Source organism: Sturnira hondurensis, unplaced genomic scaffold (genome assembly GCF_014824575.4).
Source record: "Sturnira hondurensis isolate 20B ecotype Veracruz unplaced genomic scaffold, ASM1482457v3 Scaffold0007208, whole genome shotgun sequence".
In the NCBI taxonomy this organism is placed as follows: domain Eukaryota; kingdom Metazoa; phylum Chordata; class Mammalia; order Chiroptera; family Phyllostomidae; genus Sturnira; species Sturnira hondurensis.
Genome location: NW_028079839.1, coordinates 4,954,992 through 4,981,129, shown reverse-complemented (window position 1 = coordinate 4,981,129; position 26,138 = coordinate 4,954,992). Strand labels below are relative to the sequence as shown.

Here is a 26,138-nt window from a genome sequence, read left to right as displayed (position 1 = left end):
ACCCTTGGGCGGGTGGGGGTTCCATGCACGTCCCCCGGGGGCGGGGTGAGGCAGGCACTGTTTCAACTACAGCATTTGCCTCAGTGATGGACGCCCACCGTGCCCTCCGTCTGCCACCTGCACCGGCCTCCCTTAGCGACCCTGGTTGGAGCAGCTCTTCCGGGAGCAAGTGGGTGATTCTGGTGGATGAGTCTCAGCTCCCGCAGCACAAAAGAAGCCGTCAGGATGGACTTGTTTGCTATGGGCAGCAGAGGTGACAGACAGCATCGGGGCTGACTGGCAGGCCGTTTCTGTATCCATGTGCTGGTCACTGTCCGGCTGTCCCCACCGGAGCCCCAGGGAAGCAAAGAGAATGTGCCATGTCGGAGAGGACAGTCCCCGCCCAGTCTGTGGCTGGGGCACTCAGCTTCCCCCTCTGGAATCCATTAGAAGGACTGACTGGAGAAAACCTGCTGAGAGTTTGCCAAGTGGGTGTGTGTCCATTTATCCAAGATCCTCCAAACAACCCTGGGAGGAGGCGCAAGGCTGGCCGCAGTGAAGGCCGCGCTCCGGTGTGGGAGCTGGCAGCCGCGGGGCTGTTGGTGGCCGGAGCGGACCCGGAGGCCTTGAGATTCCGAAGTGGCCCGAGGGGCAGTGAGCTCTGCCCTTCCGGGCCTCAGGAGCCCGGGCCTCACGCCCTCCCCCTGGACCGTCTGGGCCCCCCTGACCGCAGCCAGCACTGCCTGCAGCTCCAGCGACTGCCCCAGAGATCGTGTCCCCTACAGGTGTCCCTCCCAGCAGCTGTCCCATCGGGCTGGTCTGTCCCACCTGGGCTCCGTCTTCTCTACAGGAGAGCCTTTGTCTCAACAGACAGACACCCTCTGGGAGCAGGAGGCTGTGGTTCTGCCTGTTGTGTCCATTCCCTCCTGTGCTCAGTTACAGTTAAAACGAGGGACTTAAAACCGTCATCTCGGATCGGCCATTCATTCCAGACCCCCGTGGGCCCCTGGGCCTCTACATGGAAATCGGGGACTCAGACTCGTGGCCCGGAGCAGTCCGAATGCTCAGAAGGCGTTAGTGGGTCGGGACTGGCATTGCTTTTAAATGACGTGGGTCCGAGGTTGGTGTAGGGATGAGTCACACTTAGAAACGCCACTGAGTGTTGGTGTGAGGTGAGGACACTGGGCAGAGTGTGCCCGGTGAGTCCTGATGGTCATACTGTCACCTCCAGTGTCCGAAAGTCCTCTTTAAGTGGAACCGACGCCCCCCCCCCCCCCAGTTAGCAGCGGGCACTCCCCGAGACCCTGGAGCAACCCTTAAACGAGAGGCACAACACCTTTCTGTAACTCCTGACACTCTCCGTCCGGGGCACAGAGAACGTGGTGACCAGGACGTCATCCCTTCAGTAGATAGCGCGCACACGAGAGCTCCAGTTTCCTAAATGAGAGGCCCTAACTCTGGAGGAGGGGCCTTGCTATGCTATTCCATACCAAGGGGTGTAGGAGCTGGAGACAGAGAGGATCTGAGGCACCTTCGGTGACCCCGGATTCTGCGGGAAGGAGTGAAGAAAGATGGCAGTGCAGGGCCACCTCTGTGCTGCGTGTCCCTGCAGGCCTGCTGGCTGAGTCCCACCTGCGTCCTGGGCAGGTGGAGGGGGTGTGGTAAAGGTGAGACAGACCTGGGGGGCGGGATTAGTGGGCTTCCCAGGGGGAGCTCAGAACCTGCGGAATGGGCCCTGACATCCAACCCCGGAGGGGCCTGGCAGAGCGCCAGCCCCTGCGCCCCAGCCCCGGGTGGGGGATCCCAGGAAGCCGGGGCTCTGCAAGGAGTGTGAATTCACAGAGCACACCTGACTCCACAGCCAACAGGCGACTGACTGGATTTCCTTTGGTTTGTTTTACATTGAAAGCGGGTTCTCGTCCTAACACACAGGGGACCTTGCGGGGGCTGAATAGACTTGGCTGCAAAGGCACCTGCTGGCTTTGCTGCTGCTGAGGCCAAGCTCTCCCACCTGCCCTCAGGGGTCTGGTGTTGTGGGGGCAGGGGTCTTGTTTCTTCCCGACTGGTCCCCAACCCGCAGCAGAGGCTGCAGGCAGCCCTAAGCTCCTGCTGAACTGAATCCTCGCATTAGTGTGTAAATTGCTCTCTCAATTAGGCTTCGCCTCAGCAAACATCGGCAAGAGCAGGATACACAGAATCACATTTGTTCTGGGCTCACCTGGGGCCAGGTGCTGTTCCGAGTGCTCTGGATAAATAAATGAGCTCAGGGAACCTCCACAGTGGTGCCAGCAGGCAGCTCTGGCTATTGTCCCCATTCCACAGAGAGGGACAGGAGGGGCCCCAGGCCAGACGGGCAGAGGGGGGCCCAGCTGAGCTGCAGTCGGAGTGGAGACGGTGGGGTTCCTGGGCCCAAGCTCCTCGCTGCTCTCTGAGAGCTTCCTTGGGGTTCGAAGGACAGAATCGTGTCCAAACTCCTTGCGGGGGTTCACAAACCTTCCCGTGAAGCGGGTGATTTCCTAACACGGACCATCAATCTGATTGTATCTGTTTCCTCTGTTTGCATTTCTGTGCACGTGTCTGGCAAGTGGGCCACCTGCATTACCAGCCCCCCAAGGTCATGGGAAGGTCGGTGAGCAGGTGCTGGTTCTGCACTGACTCTGGGCGTTCCTTCTTCCCACCGTCTTCCCGGGTGCCGGGGCCGTATGGCCCATGGGAGGAGGCCACGCAGCCTCCCCGGGGCTGAGGCTCCGCCCCACGAGGTTTCCCATCATGCACGTGACTGGAGGAACACGCCCTGTCATTTCTGACACAGCCTCTGATTGAGTCCAACTGGGGAGTAGGTCTCTGGGTCGCTCCTTGCAGGAGCGAAGAAGGGCCTTTTTAGGCTGATGCGTGATCACAGTCTTCAGATCCAACATGCGGCTGAAGGTCAAACTGTCCCTGAGTGGGCAGTGGGTCTGGAACCTTCTGTAAATGGGGTCCAGAAGTGTAGCCCTTGCTGGGTACCACCAGCAGCTGCTGCAGCCTGGGTCACCCCGGCTGGGCCCACAGTCCCACCTTTAGTCACCTCCAGTGCCCGCGTCTTAGCTCCGTCCAGCTCTCCTCATAAGGAGAGCTTTGATCTGTGTCTGTGGTCGCTCACACATACTCACAAGCCTGTTGGTTGTGTTGTTAGCTGCTGGCTCGTGGGCCTCGTCTGTAGCTTCGTGTGTGGTTGAGAATGCTGGAACAGCAGCCTTCCTGCCTTCCTCATGCCTGTAGTTGGATGATTGGCGTTTCCCATCATGCATGTGGCTGTAGGAGTGATGTTTCCTGTTGGGAGCAAGAACAATGGCCTCAGCCCCAAGGAGGCTGAAACCCTAGCAGACACCCTGTGAGTTGATTGCCATCTGTTTAGTTTCAAAATTTCCCTTTCAGTTGAGTCAGACCCCACCCTTTTTCTCGAGTGTGGGCCCTGTAAGCCAATAATCTGCTTCTGTGCAAAAACGCCTGCTTGATGACCTGTATATAAGGACTTAGCTGTAAGCGCTGGGCTCGAATCCCGGACGAGCCCCCAGTGGGCACAGTGTCTCTGGAGGGATCGCCCCTGCGCAGGTTAAACTTGGCCAATAAGTTAACATCTTTGAATCCCTGAAAGTCTCCGACATTTGTTCTCGCGGTTGATGGATCTAACATTTCCCATCATGCCTTTGGTGATACATGAAGTTTCCCACCATGCCTCTGGCTGGATGAATGGAGTTTCCCATCATGCATTTCGCTGGGTGAATCAAAGTTCCCATCATGCTTTTGTGTGGATGACCCACGTTTTCCATCATGCCCCTGGGCTACTCTCACTTCAGGTCACAGACTGGATACTGAGAAGAACTTGGAGACGTTGAGGGATAGATAAAGTGCACCTGGGCGGCTTCCTGGGCCAGTCCCCGAGGCAGTGTGAGGAGGGCATGGGCGGGGGCCGAAGGACCACACTTCTGTGCTCCCTGGGGCTGAGACAGGTGGCCTCTGACCACCCAGGGAGATCAGCCTGCCCTGGCTGTGCCACCCGTGAGTCCCCAAGGCTTGCACTGTGTGCCCGAGTTTTGCTGGATGGAGGAAGAGACCCAGAAGTAAGCTCAGAGGGATGTCTCAGCTGTGGATACAACCGGGTACTCCCGGCCTGGAAAAATGTCTCAGCTGACTCAGGACGCCGCCACACAGCTTCCCTGTGGTGATCGAGGTCTCCCTTGGAAAGGCGGCCCCTCCAGGAACAGTAACAGCAGTGGGAGGGACTGGGTCTGGTCCCAAACCCTCTTCCCCTGTGTCCCAGGGGGAAGGTGCAGCACGTGCTGCTGGGTACAGCTCCCTCTCCGGAGGGCGGAGCTGAGGCCCAGGAAGGTGGCGCTGCACCTGCAGCCGCCCTGCTAGGGGGCAGAGCGGTGTCTTGGTGGCGTCGCGCCCCCTCTTGCTGGGGCAGCGGCAGAGAATGCCTGGCCCCAGGTGTGCTGTGCACACTTCTCTGCACAGGACCCTAGAGATGCCAGGTTTCGTCTCTGTCGCTGCTTCATGACCGGGGAGGGAAGGAACTTCCTGGAGGTTCCCGACTCTTCTCCACAGCAGCAGACACTGGTTCAGCACAGGGCTGATGCAGGGGAAGTAGCTGTTTATTTAGCTGCTTTGGCATCTTACAGTTCCCGCACAGTCCTTTTCAATCAGAGAAGTGGAGTCCGCCAGCCGCGCTGCTCTCAAGAGGCGCCTGCACAGGCAGCGGCCAGGCGGCCAGTTCAGGGCTCCTTGGGCTGCAGGCATCACCGGCTCTGAGGCCACAGCCCAACGCCCCGTCCCTGTGTTTGTGGCTCCTGCACTTGGCTGTGCTGCTCGAAGCTATAACTGCCAGCCATGTGCACAGAGGGCGTCAAAGGAGCTGCCTTTCTTATCCGTCTGGCAGGCGTCCTGCGTCGGCTGGAAGTTGGGCACAGCCTGGCTCTGCCTTCCCGGTCTGGGGGGCGGGGGACCGTCTGTGTGCGGGGTGCCCTTGTCATGCTTCTCTCAGGAGGTGCCTCGTGTCACCCGGCCCTGCGTTGTGCAGCACCGCCCCACGCCCTGGGTCCTGGTTTAGAGGGTCCGCCCACAAAGGGAGCTCTCAGAGCCCTGGCCCCTTCTGCAGTGGCTCCCTGCTCTGACCAGAACCACAGCGCTGCCGTCCTGCAGGGTGCCTCGTGGCTGAGGACCCTCACTGTCCCTGCAGCCTCGGGCATGTTGGCCCCTCAGGGAGGACCCTGCTCTTTCCTTTCTGGCCCCTGCGAGTAGGGGAGCTCCCTGGGCACTGAGTAGCCAGGGAGAGGAGCGTCCTCACTCACTCAGTGACACTGGAGCGACCGTCACGGCTGTGCCATCAGCGGGTGGCTCTTCTCAGCAGCAGATTGTAACTTGCCCGGATGCACACAGTCACTGTGGTTCTCTGCGGCACTTCACGTGTCGGCTGGTTTTACCCTCAGACTGTCTCCTTGGGAGGAGGGGAGGAGCAGAGCGGGGGTGTGGGCAGTGTCAGGGCCCTGCCAGCGGTTTGGGGCTTAGAGCTGTGGCCAGGGGTCAGTTCAGATAAGCTTTGTCACAGGAAAACTGTCTGATCTCGAGGAAGTCACTCAGCCTCCCTGCACCCGAGCCACGTATTAAAAATGTGGCCATTTCTAGAGCCAAGGGAAGATGAAAGAATTAAATGAAAGGCTCGGGGTAAGGTGCTCAGTGCCACGCCTTGTGCAGAATGAGGCTCTGGGAGCATTAGCATTTGTGGGGGTGGCGATGGCGGCTGTGATGGTGTTGATGGTGGTGGTGGTGGTGGTGATGGTGGTATTGATGGTGGTATTGGTGGTGGAGGTGGTGGCCATGGTGGCAGTGGGGGTGGGGATGCTGTGGTCAAGAACAGAGCCCCTGGCACGGCATGGGAGCTGGGTGGCAGGAGCCTGGGGCAGGAGCAGGGGACAGAGCTGTGGCTGCACACGTGGATGCCCCGTCTCACCCCAGGGTTGTGAGACTCTGTTCTGGTCTGGGGGGTGTCGTCTCGTTCTAGTCCTTCCTGCTCAGGTCTGTGTGCCCAGTGTGGCCCCCGGGCCCTGCAGGCCGGCCCGGGTCTTGCTTCTGCAGGGCTACAGGCCCCCAGCAGGGAGGTCCTGGCCACGCTGGGCCCGACCGGACCGGGCCCCCTCCACCCCGCAGCACCCGGCCTGCCTTCCCTGCCCCTCCATGACCCTTTGCTGCGTCCCCAGAGCACAGAGGCACGGGGCCTGGGCACTGTCCAAAAACAAGCATTCAGAAGGCCCCCGAGTGAGTCTGCGTGAGGGAGGGAGACTGAACGAAATGGCTCTGGACGTTTTATTTTGATTAAAACATTAAAGTGCACAGCCGCTGCTCGTGGAAACGGTAAATCTTTACTGGAGGAAAATGAGAAACGAGGAGAGACCGGGCATAATGACTCGGAGGCTTGCAGTGCCTCCCCGGTCTTCCGCGGGAAACCGGGGGCTGTCGCTGCCAAATTAATTTTTGGAAAATGAGTTATTGACCGCAGTTATAATTTATTACTAATAAACAGAAGATGTTGGTAACCTGGGCCTGATGGGGTAGTTAGCAAAGCAGGAGAGAGGAATAATGGGGGGAGGGGTGGGTGCCCGGGAGCCCGAGACAGACCCGAGAGCCTCGTAGTGTCGCAGAGCTCCAACCTTGGTGCTCTGAGAGCCAAGGCGTGTCATTCGGTGCTCCTGGGTCACCGTGGAGAGGCTTGGTGGTCTGGCGGGGACCACCAAGGGACACCCCCTGGGTAGGTGCTTCCCAGGGGGCCGTTCTCCCACCTGACACCGAGCCACGGCCATCTGGCTGTGTCCCTGTGGAGGGGGCTAGGCAGGGAGCCCGTGGTCAGAGGTGGCTCTGGTCACAGCAGGGGCCAACTTAGAGGGACGGCCGGCTCTGGGGTCTGCAGGGGTCGGGGGCTCAGAGGCACTGGCACTGGCCTCTGAGCTGATGCCCCCTGCAAAGCAGGGACTCGGAGACCAATCTCCGACCAGTCTCCTCATCAGCAGGACGGGCATGGCGACAGGCCTGGTGTCCTTCTGGGAGTTACAGGACAGTGAGTGGGGAGAGAGCAGGAGCATCAAAATGCTCAAAAGCGTATGGCGCCGCCCTGGAGTTCAGGTCAGGCCTGCTGTTCCCCGGGGCCCCTTTCCCACGGACGTTCCTTGCTTAGCCACAAGTGCATCTGAAAACTCGGAGAAGAAACGGGACCCTCTGGGTCTCAGTCCTCCCGTTCGCTGGCCTGAGCAGCCCAGGGGGGTTCCGGCGTCTCCTGAGCGCAGTCTGGTCCTGGACACTGTCCCTGACAGCGCGGGTGTATTTGTTATTTTGCCACATCGGTTGCCTCATCATTAAGGTTCTGGGATGTTCGACAACAATATTTAGAAAAAAGCCTCTTTTGGACAATTTGTATTAAGCCACGGAGTCTTCTTTCAGCTTATGATGATTTAGATGCATTTATTTGGAGAGCTGTGAGTGGTTTCTGCTGTATTTGAACGCGTATTTAAATGACGGTGGTAATGATTACAGCGGTGCGTGCCGTGGGGCCGCAGAGGTGGGCACCCCACTGGCCGCGGAGCTGCGGGAGCCTGCGGGATGGGGGCGGCCGTTCAGAGAGGGGGCAGGCCGCACGCTTCACATTTATCACCACGTTTGTCTAGACGGGTGTCCAAACGTCCGACGTCTCTGGGCCGCACTGGAAGAAAGAGAGTTGTCTCGGACCACAAATTCAATACACTGCAACATGTAATCACAAGAAATTCTCACCATGTTTTAAGTAAATTTGCGGTTTTGTGTTGGGCCACATTCACAGTAGTCCTGGGCTGCGTGTGGCCTGCGGGCTGGACACTCCAAGTCCAGAGCGTTGAATCTGTGGTCATGGGATTGTCTTGACAGGCGTGCCTGGCACATGTGGGGGGCCTGCTCTTCGGGTTGTGGCAGGGACTCCTCCCAGACTTTAGATGCCCCCACGCCCCCACGGCGGGCCCGTCCATCGGAGAAGCGGCCGCTGTCCTGCCTGGAGCCCAGCTGTAGATGGAGCCCCAGTGTGGGGTCGGAGGGCGGAGACCTCCCCATGAGTCACCGAGCAGCATCCTCCAGCCTCTGACGACGGCCAGCACACGCAGGCGGCCCACTTCCCGTGCCTGCAGGCAGAACAAAGCACGCTGGCCGGGAGACCCTGGCGCTGACCGTGCTGCTGGTCACAGGGTGCCCGCCTGAGACCTCCGGGGTGAGGGATGGGAGAGTCCGGGGAACCGTCTACCCTGTCCCTTCCTGTCCCCAAACCTTCTCCTACCTGCCCGTGCTTGGCCACCAGCAGCCCCTTGGGCTTCCCTGGACATACCGCTCTGCACCGTGTCTCTAGCCGTCTGCGGGGAACCCTGGTCCGCAGCCCCATCCTCTGAGTGTCTTGTTTCCTGAGAGCAGGGCTGTCTTGGGCCCCTGTCCACCCCACTGAGCTGGATTCTCCTCCTCCTCATCACGGTCACTTGTTAGGGACACAGTCGTCACCATCTGCCCCTCCCTGTCACACTGTCCACTAGCAGTGGGCTCAGCAGCAGGGGCCCCATCTGTGTGGCCTCCGCGTCCCTGGCCTGTGCCCACGGTCGGCCTCCATGGGTGCTGGCTGTCTGCCCAGAGGTCTGTGACTCTGCCCTTCTCCTGGGCTGACTCCTTCCTGGTCAGCAGACAGGGCACTCTGGTGGGGACCTCTCAGCTTCCCGACCTTGGCTGGACACCCAGGTTGGTGGTCAGTTGGTGCCTGGGGTATTGGTGAAATGCTGCTTGTACCTTAGTCTAGCATGTAGAGCCACAGACCGGCGCTCCACACTGGGGGACGTCGAGGGCTGCAATTGTAACCTCTGCCCCTCCAGGGGGTCTGGCATCTGCAGACTCCAGATGGGGGGTGGCCTCAGCCCCATGTCGTCACCCACATCCTGACTCTGTGCCAGGGCTCCCACTGCCTCGGGCTGACGTGTGTGCTGGATGGTGTCCTCATCCGGGGGCCCTGGAGGAAGCTGTACCTTCCCTGGTGGGGGCCCTTCCCAGGCCACGCCTGCCCAGCGAGGCCAAGGAGAGTGGGGCCCCTGCAGCTGCAGCTAGTTTGCGGGAAGGTGACATTTTTTTTTTTCCAAACTGCGGTTCGGCCCGTGAATGTGTCACTCTGAGACACAGGCTGGCAGGCGGCAGCCCCTGGGAGAGGCCGCCGGGGACCCATTGCCACCTAATGCGGTTTCCCGAGGACGCCGATCTCGAGTCTAGCTCCTTCTCCCGTTTCCTCTCACTTTTTGATTTTATTGCCATTTTTTGACATTAGAAGAAATTGAAAACCTGTTTAGATTTCATAGCTTCACATTTTAGGAGTCGGTAATACAGCCAGTAGCCTGCATGTGTTTAATTTATGCCGCGCCACTCGCCTTCCCGGGGCTGCGGCGTTCCACGGAAGGGCTCTGCTGGGACGGAGCGGGAAGTGCCAAGATGAACGTTTTCATTCCCCTTTTAAGGGGACCACTTATCAGGCACAAAAGGCCGTAGAGCCAGGCCTGATGGGATGGGCTTGAGAGAGGATGGGCCTGGTTACCGAATGAGCCGTTGGACGTGATTCGGGGGCTGCGGAGGGGCCCCAGGGAGAGCGAGGGGCCGAGGCCAAGGCCCTGGGCTGGTCCCTACACAGGCTGGCCGAGCCCTCAGCCAGGGCGTCACCCTGGGCCAGAGTCCGCCCACTGACACAGCGCGTGGGGCAGTGGGGAGGCTGTTCCCCAACTTCCTGCTGGTGGAAAGGACTTGACTCGTGAATGTGTCCTTGTCTCCATCCGTGACTGGTCTGGGAAGTGTGGGTCGGCTGGCGTTGGACAGAGCCCGGCGGGGGCACCGCGCACCTGAGGCGGATCTCGCCGCCTGCACCCCGCTTCTCACCTGTGCACGTGGAGGTCAGCATGTGGCTGGGGGAGAATTCAGGTCCTCCTCCGGAAACGCGCTGCCCTGCCTGGGGTCCTTCTCTGCCACCAGCCTCCCTGGGCACTCCGTCCTTCGTGGCTGCACGCTGGTCTGAGGTGCTGTGCCCAGGAATGTCACCATGTCCCCGTTGAAGGTCTTGAAGGACGGCCCCGCCCGCCCTGCCGCTCTCATAGAGGAAGCGAACCGGGCTGTCGCTGGGGTTCAGCACCGTTCGCGAGCGCAGCTGCTGCCCCACTAGACTCTCACCGTCGCCTGAGCTCCCGAGGGCCGTCGTTCACCACGGTCCCTGAATTCCAGGTGGAGCTGTAGCGTGTGCTCCTGGCAGGGTGGCCTCTGCCCCCTCTGTCACCTGCGACCCCAAACCACCTGCTCGCTCCAGGTGGCATGGGCTATGCTGCTGTGGTGAGTCACCATCCCCTCCAGCAAGGCGGGGCCAGCGGGCCCCCAGGGCGGCGGGGTGCCCTCTGTGTTTGCTCTGTGTTGGGAAGTGAAGGTGCCCGAGGATTCCTGGGGCGGGTGGGGCCCCTCCCACCGGAGCTGCCGGGCGGGACCAGGGAAGCCAGTCCAGGGGCATCTCCAGAAATAAGTCAGGCCCTTTTGGGAAGTGCTTCTGGGCACTGATTAACCTCGAGCCACAGGATTTCCTTTTTCAGCCTCGGTTTGGGGTTGTCAGCGGGTTCTGGTCATGCTCGCCATTCTGAGCCTCCGGATGCAGGACTTGGTGGGACGGGCCTTCCTGCAGCAGCATGGGGCCTGGGTCTGGGCTGAGGGGCGCCCACCCTGAGGCAGACAGACACACCCCCTCGCTGCCGACAGGCTGCCATGGGCTTGAGGTTCACAGAGGCAGGTTCACTGGCTGCATCCACTGAGGGGCCTGGAGCTGCTCCGAGCAGGTGCACCTGGAGCAGGTGCTGGGTGTGGCTGAATCTGAGAGCCGGCTGGCCATGGGGACAAAGGCAGGACTCCCAGCCCCAGAAGGGCTCCTCTCCGGGGTCCCTGCCGCTGTCAGTGGGAAACTGCGGTGGCTGGACTCGGGGACATGTGGGCACCCCTCAGCCATCGCCTTTCTTTGCTCTTTGACCCGAATGCTCAATACGTGACGATGACCATTAACATATTCTGCTGGGTGTGATGTGCTCCCGTGTACAATGTGTACCCACGTTTTTGGCTCAAACTTTCAGGAAAGAAATCGTTTATTTTAAATTTTTAATTCAATGTCTATTTATATATAAAACCAATTATTGAATTCCAGCGTATTATTTTGCATACAGATGTTATTATTGCTTTCCACAGTTATTCTTAACACGTGAGCATTAATGAAAGAATTACAAACATGTATATAGGCACGGAATTAGTGCCACTCACATGTAATGCACATCCTCATTTTCCCCTCAAAAGTCTGGGCAAAGCTGTGGGTCACACACGGCACAGCATGGCACGTCCAGGGACAGGCACCCATGAGGCGGAGAAGGCATCTCATGTCATGTGGAGTGGTCGCCAGGGCGTGGAGGAAGCAGGGAAGCCGCCTGTGCTGGCGGAGGTGTGTCCACGCCCCACACCTTCACCCGGACGGCGTCCAGATGGGTGTGAGGAAAAGACACCCTGGAAGCTCTAGAAAAAACCGGGGCAGAACCGCGTGTACTTGGCAGGGCAGTAGCTTTTATCTGACCCAACAGAAAACCCAGAAGCCCTGAAAGAAAAGGACAGTGAGTTTGACCCCTTAACTATAAAAATCCGGGGCACGAAACCGTGATCCCAGTGGAAGTCGGAAGGTGACCTGCACCTTGCTGTCCTCAGCCTCGGTCCCGGGGCCCGAGCGCGTCTCGGACCAGGAGGCCGCCCAGCAGAGGCGGGAGGACGAAGCCCATGGGGGAGGAGGAGGAGAACGTGGAAGGGACCCCGACGCAGCGGGACCGATTCTGTGTCTCCATCAGGACTTCAGTTCCGTGAGGCTGGGATGTCATCACTTCCATTCCTGATATCCCCCCCCTGGGCCGAGAACCGTGTGTGGCACGTGGTAGGTGCTCAGTGAGCGTCTGCTGAATGGAGGTACCAACAGTGAGTGCACTTCTGAGATGCGTGTTGTCACCCTCAGACTGGCACAGGCCGGAGTTTGAGCCCACCCTGTGGCCAGGGGGCAGGAAGCCCGGCACCCCCCCCGCCCCCTTAATTAATGAGGGTGGGAGCTGCACTCATTAATTAAAAGTAAAAGTGGGACGGTCGATGTGGCAGCATCATCAAACCACAAAGCTGTACAGCCTCCTACGCAGCCAGTGCCCCGAGGAGACTTGCCCTGACGTGGCTCGGACTCCTCGGGGGCCAGGCGGGGGCACGTGGCCGCTCATGACAGCGAGAATTGTGACAGCGAAACCCAGAGCAACCTCTGTGCACACCTCTGGGGTGAGGGGCCAGTGCTGGCCACCCCGGCCACGGGGGCCGTGAGTGGGTAAAACGGACGATGCGGCTTTAAGGGCCCGGATCTCAAAGACGTAGTGTCAGATTTTTGACGAAGTGTCAGGTTTTTGACAAAGGTGCAAGGCGAGCTTCGTTCCGGCCCACCTGTACACAGAGAAGAACTTTGGTCTGTAGGTGCACAAACACCCAAGGGCGCTCACAGAGCGGCGCGGCAGCCTTCGTTAATTCTGTGGGTTTAACGAGGGGAGGGAAGCTCTCCATGTGCCGTCCACCTGCATTTTTTGAAATTCAAATAATTAACAGTGGATGTATTAGCTATCACAATTTGAACTGGTTTAGAAAGACAGGCACGGAGGCATGTGCCCCGTATGTGTCTCCCTCACACATGCGAGCAGATCCGAGTCAGACCATCGAGGCCTGTGTGCGAAACATCTTTTGAATTGTCCGTAATAATTGTCCTGAATCGATGTAAATGACGTGTGCATTATTGATTGCAGAAGGAGCTGAAACACGGAGACTGGGCTTCGCTTCTGCGGAGCTAATTAGATGCTGGGCTGCTGACCGGGAAGTTGATTTTCGGAGCTCCACGCCGCTTACTGCAGAAGCTCATTTGTCTCTGGCGTGACCTGCGTGTTTCTGGCATGGGTGACGTGCCCGCAGGCAGGAGGGGACTCTGACCACCTGGAACAACTTCCTCCGTGTCCCGCGGGAACCAGCCCAGCACCTCGTTTCCGTGGCGATCTGCCATGTCAGGCGGGACGTTGATTCCCATTATTTCAACTCATTACCCTTTCCATTGGTGAAGTTAATCACATCAGAAACAGTCGGGGCTCCCACAGGCACTCAAAACACATCCATGAGGCCACCCATCCACCACCCGGACGGCCGGGGCTCCCACCTCCCTGTCAGGAGCCCTGAGCTCCCGGCGCTGACCAGAGGCTGGTGGCAGTGGGTCTGCCTGGCTCTCCCCGAGGAGTGTGCTGGGGACCGAGGGGAGGGAAGGCTGCCTCTCAGGACGGGAAGAGCGTCTCAGGACGCAGAGCGTGCAGAGCGGGCGTTTCACTCATGCTCACGTCTGTGCAAGCCCCTTTCCGTCAGGCGGGTGGTGACTCAGAGGGCGTGGTGAGCTGGTGGGCGCGGAAGCCGTGGGCGACATGCTGTAGGATGTGGTGTCTTTCTTCTTCCCGTCGCCTGTGCATCTTGAGTCCCCCAGAGCAGTGGCAGGGGCACGGCTGTGGCCTGTGAGACAGCTCCACAGGGGGAGCCAGTAGCCTAGACATGGCCCTTTAGGGCAGTCTGGTGTCTGGGGGATAAGGAAGCGGGTGTGGACAAAGCTGGGAACTTTGCGGCAGAAGAGGGGACCCAGCAGACACCTGCCCAAAAGGGCAGATTATCTGAGCCTCGGGTTTTCCATCAGGGAGTTCAGGACAGACCAGCCCAGTGTGGGAGGGGACCGGGTGGGGAGGGTCAGTCCTGAATGAGGCCATGAGGCTGCATGCCTGCACCGAGCAGTGCCCGCAGCATACTCCCCACTGGGGTGCAGGAAGTCCTTCACTGTGTACTGGGCAAGGCGGGGGCCCAGGACAGCTTGGGGTTGGCGTGGACCTGCCTGAGGTGCACAGCTATGCCTACTCGACCATCGCTCCTTCTTCACAGACCTGCTGCATCAGGAGCTGGGGTGGGGCGGCAGTGACTTGACCTATGACCCTTGCCATCACCGAGGTCACGGTCTTTGGTATCTCGAGCCTCTGCCTTCTGTATCAGCTTTTGGCCGGTGCTCCTCTGTTACCCTCAAGCTGGAGCATCTGCTCGGGGGACTTGCCTCGTCCTGAGGGTCAGAGCTGCGTGTAGGGCAGGAGGGAGGGCATGGGGGGGAGGACCCTTGAGGGGAGCAGGGCCACTAACCGGGGTGGCTGTGTGGGTAGGGGTGGGACTGCGAAGGGTGTACTCTCGGATGCAGCTCTCATCCCCAGCGTCCGATCCGGCGAAGCTCCCTCACCATGTCATCGCATGACCCTGGGTTCGTGTGACGGCTGCTGTGCGGGGTAACTGGAGGCGTTGCCTTTGTCCCTGTGAGGCTGCTGAGAAAGGCCTCTGCCAGCCCCTGAGCAGAACGGAAGCTGAGGCCGACTTGGGAGTGAGCAACACCAACGTTCCGAGTCGCAGATCCGGTCGGAACCTCTGCAGCCCTTCTGCCTGTCATGCCAGACACCCAAGGACAAGCGTCCACACTCGGTGCTCAGCCTGTTCTCGTGCCTTTGCAGGAAGATCGGTTTCCTTTCCTCCGTGGGACTTTCCAGATCCGCACGTGTCACCGATATTCCAGCACACCTCCGAGATGGGCCCAGGCGTGGCTGTTACTGGGGCTTCCGGAGGTCCAAGTTCACCGTCCTCTTCCGCTCTCTGGGCGTCTGTTCTCAGCTCACTGCCCGCCCAGCCTGTGCTGATTCAAGGCTGTGTTTGCCGTCAGCTAATTAAAGCCATTTGTACCGAATGACTGGAGGAGTGTCTCTCTTGCAAATGAAGAGAATAACTGAAAGGAGTTGTTTTAAGACAAGTCTGAGTTAATCGCAGCGGCTGAGATGAGCACCATGCCGTCAGTCCTGTGGCATCGACACAGTGGGAACACAAGCCCGCCCCGTGGGGACGGCACTTTCGTGCAGATTCATCTACAGCCACCAGGGGGGCCCGCAGCCTCTGTGGGCGGGGCGGCGGNTTCCTTTCCCCCCTGGGACTTTCCAGATCCGCACGTGTCACCGATATTCCAGCACACCTCCGAGATGGGCCCAGGCGTGGCTGTTACTGGGGCTTCCGGAGGTCCAAGTTCACCGTCCTCTTCCGCTCTCTGGGCGTCTGTTCTCAGCTCACTGCCCGCCCAGCCTGTGCTGATTCAAGGCTGTGTTTGCCGTCAGCTAATTAAAGCCATTTGTACCGAATGACTGGAGGAGCGTCTCTCTTGCAAATGAAGAGAATAACTGAAAGGAGTTGCTTTAAGACAAGTCTGAGTTAATCGCAGTGGCTGAGATGAGCACCATGCCGTCAGTCCTGTGGCATCGACACAGTGGGAACACGAGCCCGCCCCGTGGGGACGGGACTTTCGTGCAGATTCATCTGCAGCCACCAGGGGGGCCCGCAGCCTCTGTGGGCGGGGCGGTGGGCAGGGGCGTTGGCGGTGCTGTGGTCCAGTGCACGGTGGGTGGGTTGGGGTGGGCGAGTCCTGTGTAATCGCCTCCAGCACAGTCCCGTCGAGGCGGACGGTTGAGTGCACCCTTGGGTGGTGGCAGACACCCCGGTGAGTCTCTGCTCCCGCCGGTCATTCAGATGGGTTCGGTTAGGGTGGGTTTATCACAGATTGTGATTTGTGTCTGGGAGAATTGTTTAAATAGATGTTTATTCCTCTCAAATGACACACCTGACGAGGCCCTCAGGTACAAGGACCCCGTGAGGCCCCAGCACCTTAGAGCTGACGCCGCCCTCCCCCCCTGCCCTGTGCACACTTCCCTGTCCAGCAAACCAGGGCCGGGTGGGCGCACTTTGTGGGGGGCACCCACACAGGAGACGCGGGGGCCTGGGAAGGGTCTAGAACAGTCAGGAGGGGGACTTGATCTGAAACGTGGACATGTGCACACACGCAGACGCACCGAGAGTCGCCACTCTGTGGAGGGGGCTCTGTTTCGACACCCTGATCTGCCAGGAGTGGCGATGCCTCGGGAGGAACGGGGGGTCTTCCCCAGAGGGTCGGAGGGGGCTGTCAGGTGGCCCCCGTGAACCGCTCGTGCTAGAGTGATCGCCCAGCTGCACACGGCTGCGACACACCCGGGGGAGAACTGGCCCGGGGCTGAGTGTGCCCTTGAGGGGGAGGGATGTAGACCCCTGCCTGCTGACCCGCAGGGTGGGTCCTGGGGTCCCCTCGGCCTGCTCACCCACAGGCAGAGCCCGTGCAGAGAGGGCGGGGCTGGTTGAGGTCGTTTCTGCCCCTATAACTGCTAGAGTCCCGTCGCAAGAGCGCCGCCCTGCAGACTGTTCGTGGCCGGAGTCTCTCATGTTCCTGCCCCCCACAAGTTCATGGAGTGCACTCTATCCTGCTGGGATGATACTTGGAAACTGGAAGGTGACTGGGGTCAGAGGAGGTCGTGAGGGTGCAGTGCATGTGATGGAAGTAGTGCCCTTGTACAAGGAGACGGTTCACAGCAAGAAGCTGGTGCTGGCCCACCGGGAGGGGGCACACCAGAGCCCCTCAAGGCCCACCCCTTGGCTGCTGGCTCCCAGCCCCACACCTGTGGCAATAGGGTTGTTGTCGAAGCAGCCTTTCCGGTGGCATTCTGTTATACGGAGGGCCCTTCTGCTTGTTTTGTTGGGAAAAATGAAACTTGGAGAGGGTGGGTGAGTGTCCCCAAGCTTCAGGGGAGTGGGGGACGCAGCTGGGCTATGATTCCAGCCTGCCTGGGCCCCAGCCTCACCTCTGTTCTGAGCCCGACACCAGTCTGGTCCCCGGGGCCGGGTAGCTGCAGTCTCCCCTGCCCGATTCCAGGTCCTCCCAGGCTGGGACTCTAACCGAGACCCACAGCAGGTTGGCTCCCTGGTGGGGTGGGCGGGGGTCCCAGCTGGCCACAGAACTGAGTGTGTCTCCACCACGTGGACCAGGGAACAGTGGGGATCCCCTGGATGGCTGGGTGGTACATGTGTGTGGAGGGGGGCCTGAGCCCCGAGGGCCCCTGTCCTGGGCTGCATCGAAGCTGGTAGCCCAGGGACACAGCTTCAAGGTGACAGACGTCACTAATAGTGGAACATGCTCAGTGACCATGATTCCTAGTCCACAGATGGGGGCCTCACAAACTTCACGTTTATGTAACCACTGCTTTCGTATGGAATCACATTTCTTCACAGAAATGTTTCCCTTTGATGAACTTAACAGTGATGTTTAGAACAGAACATATTCTGTTGGGTGTTTCTCTTCCATGCATAACTGGAGGTTGTGTGAAAAGGTACTTTGAGGAAGTTTTAAAACCCGAGGCTGTGAACGCTCTGCTAAGATAACAAAGGTGGCGAGCGCACCATCTGAGGCCGTGTGCTCAATTTTCGCGCTGTCAGAGGGTCCTGGCCACGGGGAGGCCCCCCCTCTTCCACGCCGCGGCACTGATGGCAGAAAGCGGCCTTGGAAACAGGCTTTGTGTGCAAATAAAATGTGATCATGGCCCCTCCGTGTGAAAACTGTACACACACACTGCATATATTGCGCATGGATGGGGTGTCATTTGTAGTGAGAATCTCACACGTGTGTCCTCACACTTTCTCTGCTTTCCCTGTGCTGTCCAAACCGGGAAGCGAGGGGGTGACGGGTGTCACCCCGGTCAGGCCTCGGTCCCCGCTCTGGTCCTGTCTTCCCTCACTGGCCCCGGCCCCTGGGGGGGGGGCTGAGTCCCCAGCACCTCAGTGGCTCTGCACTTGCTTTTCCATGTCTCCTTATGATGCCTCTGCCCTGCACCCCAGTCACTCCCCGTCTTTGGGGTCTCAGCTTGGTGTCACTGTCCCAGAGTCTCTGACCATGTCATCGTGGGTACTCACCACCTGCCCAGCTCCCCCAGGTCCTCACCCGATGCCCCAGCTACACCGCTGGCAGGCCACACGCAGCCCCAGGCCTTGGACACGTGTATTGTGCCCAGCTGGGCGCACTGTGCTCACATGCACTTTTGACCCCATGTTGACGCAGCAGCTGTGACTGTCTGTCTCGGGAAGGACTGAGGTCGCTGGGCACAGCGATGTGGTCAGGGCTTCGGACCTGCTGGCGGTTGCCCCTCTGCGATGGGACCAGAAGTGGCTGGGAGGAGCCTAGAGTGCCTCCCGGGGGTCTCTCCCGTAACCAGCGAGTGATGGAGTGGGCACCACCCATGGTCGCTCGTGTCCCGGTAAAGTCGTTCAAGGCTTTGCCACCTCTGTGCCCTGTCATGCCGGTGGCCCTGCTTCTCTGCAGCACGGGGAGGGGTGGCTCCCTGGGGATTCTGCCCTCTGCAGGGCGAGAGTTGCAGGTTGAGGGTCCAGGGCGGTTGCTGGGTCCCGTGTGTTCTGGGAACTGCTCAGCTGCAGGACAACATAGTGACCAAGTCACAAGGACAGGGCGCCGCCTGTGCTCTGGGCTCAGGCCTCCCTGGTGGGCAGGCCCGAAGGGAAGGGGGGATTTAAGGGGCATCCTCTCTGCTCTGGGCTGCCCTGACTCGGCGGCAGCCAGGCCTCCCTTGCACCCACCAACCTCAGCCCCCTGGCCCTCTGGGGTCCGCCGCATCTCTCCCGTTCATTGGCGTCCTGGGCCAGCAGCTCATGCTGATGTACCACTTGGGCTGCAGCCGGGCTCCACCGCCTTCACCGGTGCCCTCTCCCTCCGCATTCCAGCTCATTCGGGGGAGGCGGGCCCGCACATCCGTGCCTTCTGCAGGCCTCATTTAGAGCCACATTCAGTGGACACGAGTGTGTCATTTTTATTATCTTAAACATAAATCGCATTTTGCCCTTATTATCAAATTTTTCAAAGGAGCCCAGTGCTGCTTAAATAGACAAGCAACGTGAGCCCTCCCCGGCAGTTTGCTGTGTACCCCGGAAATCAGCTCAGCGAGCCTGTTTTCCTTTGTGCTCCGTGAGCCGGTGGCCCCTGCCTGGCCGGAGCCTTGCAGGAAGTTCGCCGCGGCAGGACTCCATCTGAGGTGGGGCTTGAGGGGGGGGTCGGACTCAAATGCCGCCCGTCGTTCTTCTTAGGCCGTTCCTGAACGTGGGTGCTGTGGGGCTGCTCTGGGTGGTGAGAACACCCATGTCCAGAAATGGGGCCCCCGGGAGGACAAACACCGGAGCCCCAGCCACTCCAAGTAGTGTCTTTCCACCCCGCGGCCTACACGGGCCTCTCCAAGAACGGAGGTCACTGCGGAGAGTCATCCATTCCAGGCCACGGTTCCCCAGTGATGACCCATCTGCTGAGCTTGTCCCTGTGGCCCCTCCCGTTGGCTGCAGGCTGAGGCCAGCGTGCACATGGTGCTGGGCGGGTTTTCCTTGTAAACCTTCCCACAATGGCCGATGGGCTGCAACCCCCAGGAACGTGTCATCCCACTGTCCCCTCCCACCTGCCAGCACCTGCAGGGTCATGAGGTACAAACCATCTTGGGGTCAGGGGTCTTCTCAGTCCAAGAGGAGATGCGCCCCCTAATTACAGATTCTTCAGAGCAGGCTGGCTCCCCGGGAACAGTCCGTCAGACGCCACGACTGGCTTCTCCTCCCAGAAAGGCTCAGCCCCTCCCCCACCTGGCTCCGTGGGGCTCGTCCCGTCCTGGCAGCAGGCCTGGGGCTCCAGCAGGGAGCCGGGAGGAGGATGCTCTCAGCAGCCGCCCCAGGCCCCTCTTTTGGTTGTGTGTTTGTCCTGGGCAGACCCCCGACGGCTCCAGCGTCCTGCTGGCTGTTGGGATCCAGAACCCTTGGGCCAGGGACTCAGGAGATTATTTCATAGATGAGGAAACTGAGACCAAGAGAACAAAATATATAGTCAATTAAAAGTAGACTGAGTTTCAGAATCACTCTGAGTTTGGAGATGCTGACACATTTCTGATGCCTTTTTGACAAGTTAGACTGTTTTGGTTTATCTGCATAAGTTCTTTATTTTAATAATTTTTTAAAAGTTTTATTTATTTATAGAGAAGGGGAAGGAGAGAAACATCCATGTGTGGTTGCCTGTCATGTGGTCCCCACTAGGGACCCGGCCCACAACCCAGGCATGTGCCCTTACTGGGAACCAAACCGGCAACCCTTTGCCCAGGCCGCCTGGGCAAACTGCACCCCTGTCTCAGGTGTGGGTGGTGGATGTCTGGGCCCTGGGCCCCAGGCCCAGCTCAGGCCGAGACGCAGCTTTCCTGACCCCTCATCACAGCAGGGGCTCTACAGAGGGTTGGGGGGTAGGGGACCCGGAAAGCCTGGCTGTCATTGGTCTGATTTGTTCCCGCCCTGCTGCTTCACAGCTTGTGTGACCGGAGGAGAAAACACCGGGGCTGAGGGTGGCTGGGCATTCAGGTCACTAGGTGTCCACCCGTTCTGCGGTCTCCTGAGCACTGAAAATGAGGGGGCAGGCACAGAGGAGGTGAGGTCAGAGCGGCTTGGACGTGGATGCCGAGGGACCGGGCATCTTTCTCTGGGGGGGGTCCCCACCTGCTCCGAGGGACCCCCAGGGAGTGGTCCTGTGAGTTCAGATGGAGCTCACTCTCCTGAGGCCCCCAGGTTGCTGTGTCATGTGTCTGTTTGCCCCATGTCCCAGCAGTGCCTCTGTGACATTCAACTTGAGTCACAGCAAACGGCGGTGTCCCTGCCCCCTGCCTGCCCAGTCCCTGCTCTCCGACCAGAGATAGAGGGACCCACTGAGTCCATTCTGCAGACATGGAAATTGGGGCGGGGACAGCCTGGCCCTGTGTGGGGCCTGCAGAGAGCCAGTGGCAGGCGCCCCCGACATCGACGCCTCGACAAGCAGTGGGCTCTGGGGGCAATTCCCACAGGCCCCGCCCAGCACCACGAGAGACCGCCCAGCAGAGGGCGGGCCCTGAGCCAGGCTTGCTCGCCAATGCCATGCTGTGCAGATGGCCCCTTCCCCAGGGCCGAGCCTGGGACAGGCTGCGCTTGGCACAGCCAGGCCCTGAGGCGGGATTCCCGGTGGCGGTCACAGTTGCCTAGAGTCTGGTGGCCAGGGCTGCCTCTGTGTGGAGGAGTGGCCCGTGTGGCCCTGGCCAGAGCTCAGAGCCTCCTGAACACCCTGCCCAGCCAGACGGCTACAGGGGAGCCCTCAGGGTCTTCAGTGACAGCTGGGGGGCAGCATGCCTCCCTGTGGCCATGGCACCCTCTGTCCGTTCGTCTCTCCCCTTGACAGCTGGAGGGTCCCCGTGGCTCTTCCTGCTTCTGCCTGTCCAGATGCAGCGCCTCTGTGGAGACCGGACATGTGTGGCCCAAGTCCAGGGCCGTCCCCTCGGCGCTGCTGTGTGGCGCCAGAGGCCCTGGCACAGACGTCCACTGGGGGTGGGACAGGCCCCTCGTGGGCCCCTTGTCTTGTTGGGGAACCGATGTGTCCCTCCCGGCTGTAGCCGGCACGGCCTGGTCGGTGTGCGGTGGCTGCAGTGTGTGGATCGGGCCCAGAGGGGCCGGTGGAGGGACTGGCTGTGAGTGTGCCCTCCAGGCCACGTGACGGTGACAGTGCCGTCCCTGGTGCGTGTGGTGTTCGTGTGCTGACCGAAGTTTCAGCCTCGTTTGGTTTTTCCAGACTGATGTGACCGGTGGTCACTAATGGCTTTCGTTCTGGTCCCGCAGAGAGAGGCAGGGCCAGGGCCCGCACGCCCTGCCCTCCCGGCCTGCTGCTGCCCGCGGACAGGACGAGCCCGGCCAGTGGCGAAGGACACCAGGTCGGTCTCGGGATGCGGGGCTCTGGGTGGGGGGCCTGGGCTGCACCCCTCCTGCTGGCTTTCCCATGGAGCCCGTGGGCAGTGCTATGTCTGACCCACTGCTGTGTGGGATGGTCAAGCCGGAAGCCACAGGCGACGTCAGGGGAAGAAGGAGCATCACAGAGCTTTGACAGGGTGGCCGGCCTTCCTGCTGGGACCTGGGGCCCAGAGCTCGCTGGGCAGCGCTCTGCTCAGACGAGCTTGGGGTCACCCTGGGTGCCGTGTCCTCGTCCCCACGTTGTAGCCTGTGCACACAGAGCAGCCAGACTGCGAGCAGACACTGTGCTTGGTGTTTGGTTTTGATTTTTGAAGAAAACGCTTGTTTTCTGTGTTCAGCATGTTCTAGTCTTAGGCCTCCTTACGTTTGCCGGATTGCCAGCCGGCACTGTAAACACAAACCGTGAATGCACTCAGCATGTCACCGTCACATGCCCGACCCGAGAGACTGGCTTTCGAGGCCACGTTGGAAAATCCCAGGTGCAGCTGGGAGCCCCCGATCTGTCACATGGGCAGGAGGCCTCGGGCCTGACCAGAGTGTGCTGACATCCCTTCACTGTGGTGGGCCATGTGTCTGCCCTGTGGCAACCCTGTCCCCACTGGTTTGGGGCCAGTTCCCCATCCGAGATGTTCCCGGCAGGGCCGAGGGCGTCCGCTCCATCTCAGCATTGAGGACGCGGCACAGGCTGCCTCCGAAAGTCTGTGCGTGTCCAGGAGGTCCCTGGACGGAGGGTCCGTGCAGGAGAGACCAGTCTGTGTCTGTTACTCCAACGGTCTCCGTGAGGACGTCCCCACGTCCCCTGTCACTGTCCTGTGTGTCTCACTCACGTTTTCCACCTTGGTGTGGAAGGAGAGCTCGAGCCTTGACTAGTCTTTGTACCACCAACAGGGAACTGTCGCCGCCTGCGAGGCCTCGGGGAGAGGACCCCTCACCAGGGGCTCGGAAATCCAGGTCGCCAGACCGAAGGGTCTGTCCCGTCCCAGATCACAGCCCCCAGCCCCGTGATGAAAACGCCCCCTCGTTTTTCTCACTGATCAGCAATATCAATGCCGGTCTCGGTGTGTTTGCAAGGCCAGCCTTGCTGAGCACTCCCTGTCCGTGGTCCTTCTCCACCTCGCTTTGTCACAGGGAGCACAGCCATTTCCCACCGCCCAAAGCTTCTAGAACAGCTTGTCCTTAGACACTCGCGAGCCCAGGGGGGTTGTGCACACTGCCCGCTGTTTACCCAGTGTGGTTTCCCGCCGCACGCAGCGCACGGAGGGCCCACAGGGGCCTAGGCGTGAATTGACCACTCGTTTCCAGGGTTCGAAGATGCCCGGCCCCGCGTGCCCAACACTGCAGCCATGCAGGAACTTCCCCGGGTGAATGTTTTCCTCCCAGGGCTTCTCGTCGCGCCTCGCAGCTGCCAAGTACTGATGGCAGCAGCCCCCTGGGTTCTCGGCTCGGGGGGACGGTGTGTCCAGGCTGCAGCCCCCCTGCCGCCCACGGTCGGAGCAGATCACTGGTGTACGTGTTGGGGCTTATCTCCCCTTTGGCTCTCAGAGACACATGGGGGTCTTTCTTTTTTTCCTTTTTAATTTGAGAGAATAAATCTTTGTTTTCTTTTGGGTGCTCAAACTTCTTTTATTTTCTAAATGGAGATACAGACACCTGGTGTTTTTCAAACCCAACCGTGCACAGAATTCCCTGCTGGGTGTCACACCCCTTCAACTCTGTCCCCAGCGAGGCGCTCTAGGAAGGTGGGCTGTCGCTGGTGCACCCAGACTCCGCGAGGACCTGGGCTTGTCACCTCCTCCTGCCTTCAAGGTACCAAGACAGGCCGGCCCCAGTGGCACTCGGGCCCCTCGCGGCTTCGGGGTTGTGTCACTGAATGCCACATTTGGTGGCATGGTGACTCCATCCCACAGCCAGCCTGTTTCTAGAGACAGAGCCCGTGGGCTTGCCTGTGCCCGGGGCGTTGAGGCACCGGGGGTGTGTCCGGGCCGCGTCCGCCTGCCTCGGGTCCGCTCAGCGGCTCATTTGGTTCGTTTGGGATCATCAGGGGCACGTTTGTGGGAGCCCCCCCACGGTCTGTGGTGCCGCAGACCCCACGTGCGCGGCAAACCTGCGGGCCCCTCTGCTCTGCTGCTCCGAGCAGGTTTCGCGGCGCCCGCAGGCGGGTCTGTGGTAGGAGGCTTGTTCCTTTCCACTAGGGCTGCCTGTAGTGAAGATGCGTGTGTAAATACAAATACAAAAGGCTCTCTCCTTCTCTCTTTGTCAAAAGGACCCTCCATCCATCCTAGTAGCAGGAGAGGACGGCGTGGCCAAAGGCAGCAGACCGGTGGCCTCCACCCCGGTGCCCGGCTCCCCCTGGTAAGAGGGGAACGGGGTTTAAGAGGGGAGATTCTGCCTCGATGCATTTGCAAATATTTATTAAGCCAATAACGCTGGTACGTGCCCATCAGACCCAGGGTCTGCGGAGAACGCGGCGTGCCCCAGGCCTCAGAGGGGCCCCCTCTGCTGCAGGAACGAGGGACAGGTGGCTCACCTCTCCCCGGCAGCCTCGCCTCCGAGAATGCCACACTCCAAATACCCGCTGTGCTTGAGTCCTGTCTTTGGTTTCTTAAAACGTCCTTCTATCCTGGAGTGATTTAGAAGCAGAATGAAAAGGTTGTTACAGGGAAAGTTAGTTGTAGGACCTGGAGCTTAGAGAGCAGGATGCGGCCGGGAGGCTCTGGGGCAGGTGCGCCAGGCACCGTCACCAGCAGCCCCAGTGAGTCCCAGGGAGCTGTGATGGCGAAGGGGCAGGCAGGGCGTCTGTCCTTCCCCACGGCCCTGCCCAACGGCCTGCTCCGTGTCTGCAGTGGCGGGCACCACCTCTTCTCTGTCGTGTCTGTGGTCAGTGTCCAGAGCACCGGCAGCCTCCCACCCTCCATCTGCCCCCAGAACCCACTCTGTACCCCGGGACCACCCCTGGAAGGGCCCCCTTACACTCACCCTGTGACAGAGCTGCTGAGTGCTGTATAGCCCATTCAGTTCGGACACAGCCCCCACTGACCCTGCAGGCTAGGGGGCCAGTCCCCCAGATGCCTGCCATTCAGACCCAGCCACCCACAGGGCCCTCGGGCTGCCTGGCCCCCTGCCCAGCTCACTGAAAGTCCAGGGTTCCCACTACTCCCCTCAGGTTCCATAGCTCGCCACAGCGGCCCCCAGAACCTGGAAGGGGCTTCACTTCTGATGTGGTTTCATTAGGAAGACCAGCCCAGGGCTGCTGGACCTGCCGGGCCAACCAGGCCAGCCCTTCCCTGGAGACAGACGTGGGCCCAATGAGGCCGGGAGAGAAGGAAGCAGCTGCCTCTCAGGCCCAAGACTTCAGCCCACGGGTGGGACCTGGGGAACATCGGGCCCTGTCGTCCAGGGGACGCTTCTCCTGGGACAGGACGCCAGGGCAAAGCACAGAGGGCGTCTTTGTTGGGGGAGGGGGGAGGCACATGCCTCTCCCTGCAGGGGTGAGGTCGGAGCTTGGAGAGAAGCAGAACCCCGCCCCCTAGACAGCTGGCTTCCCTATTGGAGGCGGCTGCGCCAGTCCTCTCGTGGAATGAAGCGGCGAGTCCAGTGTTTGAGAAAACTTGAACACCGCCGACTAGGGCCACGCGCGGATGCCCTGTGCCAGACTGAAATGACTGGGATGTATGAGCCTGGCCCCGGGGGCATGGGGACGGACGGAGGGAGGGCGTCTGCCATCTGAGAGGTACACGGTAGGGCTGACGAAGGGGAACTTAGAGGCATTACTTCGAAGGGGCATGAAACGACATGTAAAATTAACGTGGATGTGTCTGGCCAGGCGGGGTTCTCTGTGGAAGTCCCTGTGCGTCAGCTCTGCCTCCCACAGTCCGGCTCAGCTGCGTGTGTCCCTGCAGCACGGATGCCAGGCACCCCGTGTCTGGAGGGAACTGTGCTGTGTTGGTCATCGTCTCTCCGCTGTCCCCCAGGGAGCACCCCGTGAAGCCCCCCTGACCAGCTGCGCCCTCCCTGGCTTCAGGAGCTTGGTGGTGTGGAAGTGAGGGAGCTGACCCTTCCCAGCCCTTGGGGGCCTCAGGCGCCGGCCCTTCCCCATGCCTGGGTGTCGTGGGGGCGTCTCTGGGCCCGGCACTGGGGCACTGACGGTGCATTCCCGATGGGGCAGACGTCCAGCAAACGGCCCAGCATTGGGACAGAGCTGGGCCCCGCAAATCCCCAGATGTGAAGCCTCTTTCTTAGGTCCAGTGAACTTTCCCTACGTTAACTTGAACCAACGGGAAAATGCCCCAGGAACGTGGTGA

The 26,138-nt window shown here is 60.3% G+C and overlaps 1 protein-coding gene across 1 annotated transcript in view; it reads left to right on the top strand.

Moving 5' to 3' along the window:
• Window positions 1-26,138, top strand: part of TCERG1L (transcription elongation regulator 1 like) — an 82,145-nt gene that overhangs the window by 33,736 nt on the left and 22,271 nt on the right. The window contains 2 exon segments of the mRNA XM_037051289.1: window positions 18,203-18,221; window positions 24,101-24,189. Of these exon segments, the coding sequence (XP_036907184.1) occupies window positions 18,203-18,221; window positions 24,101-24,189 (108 nt within the window).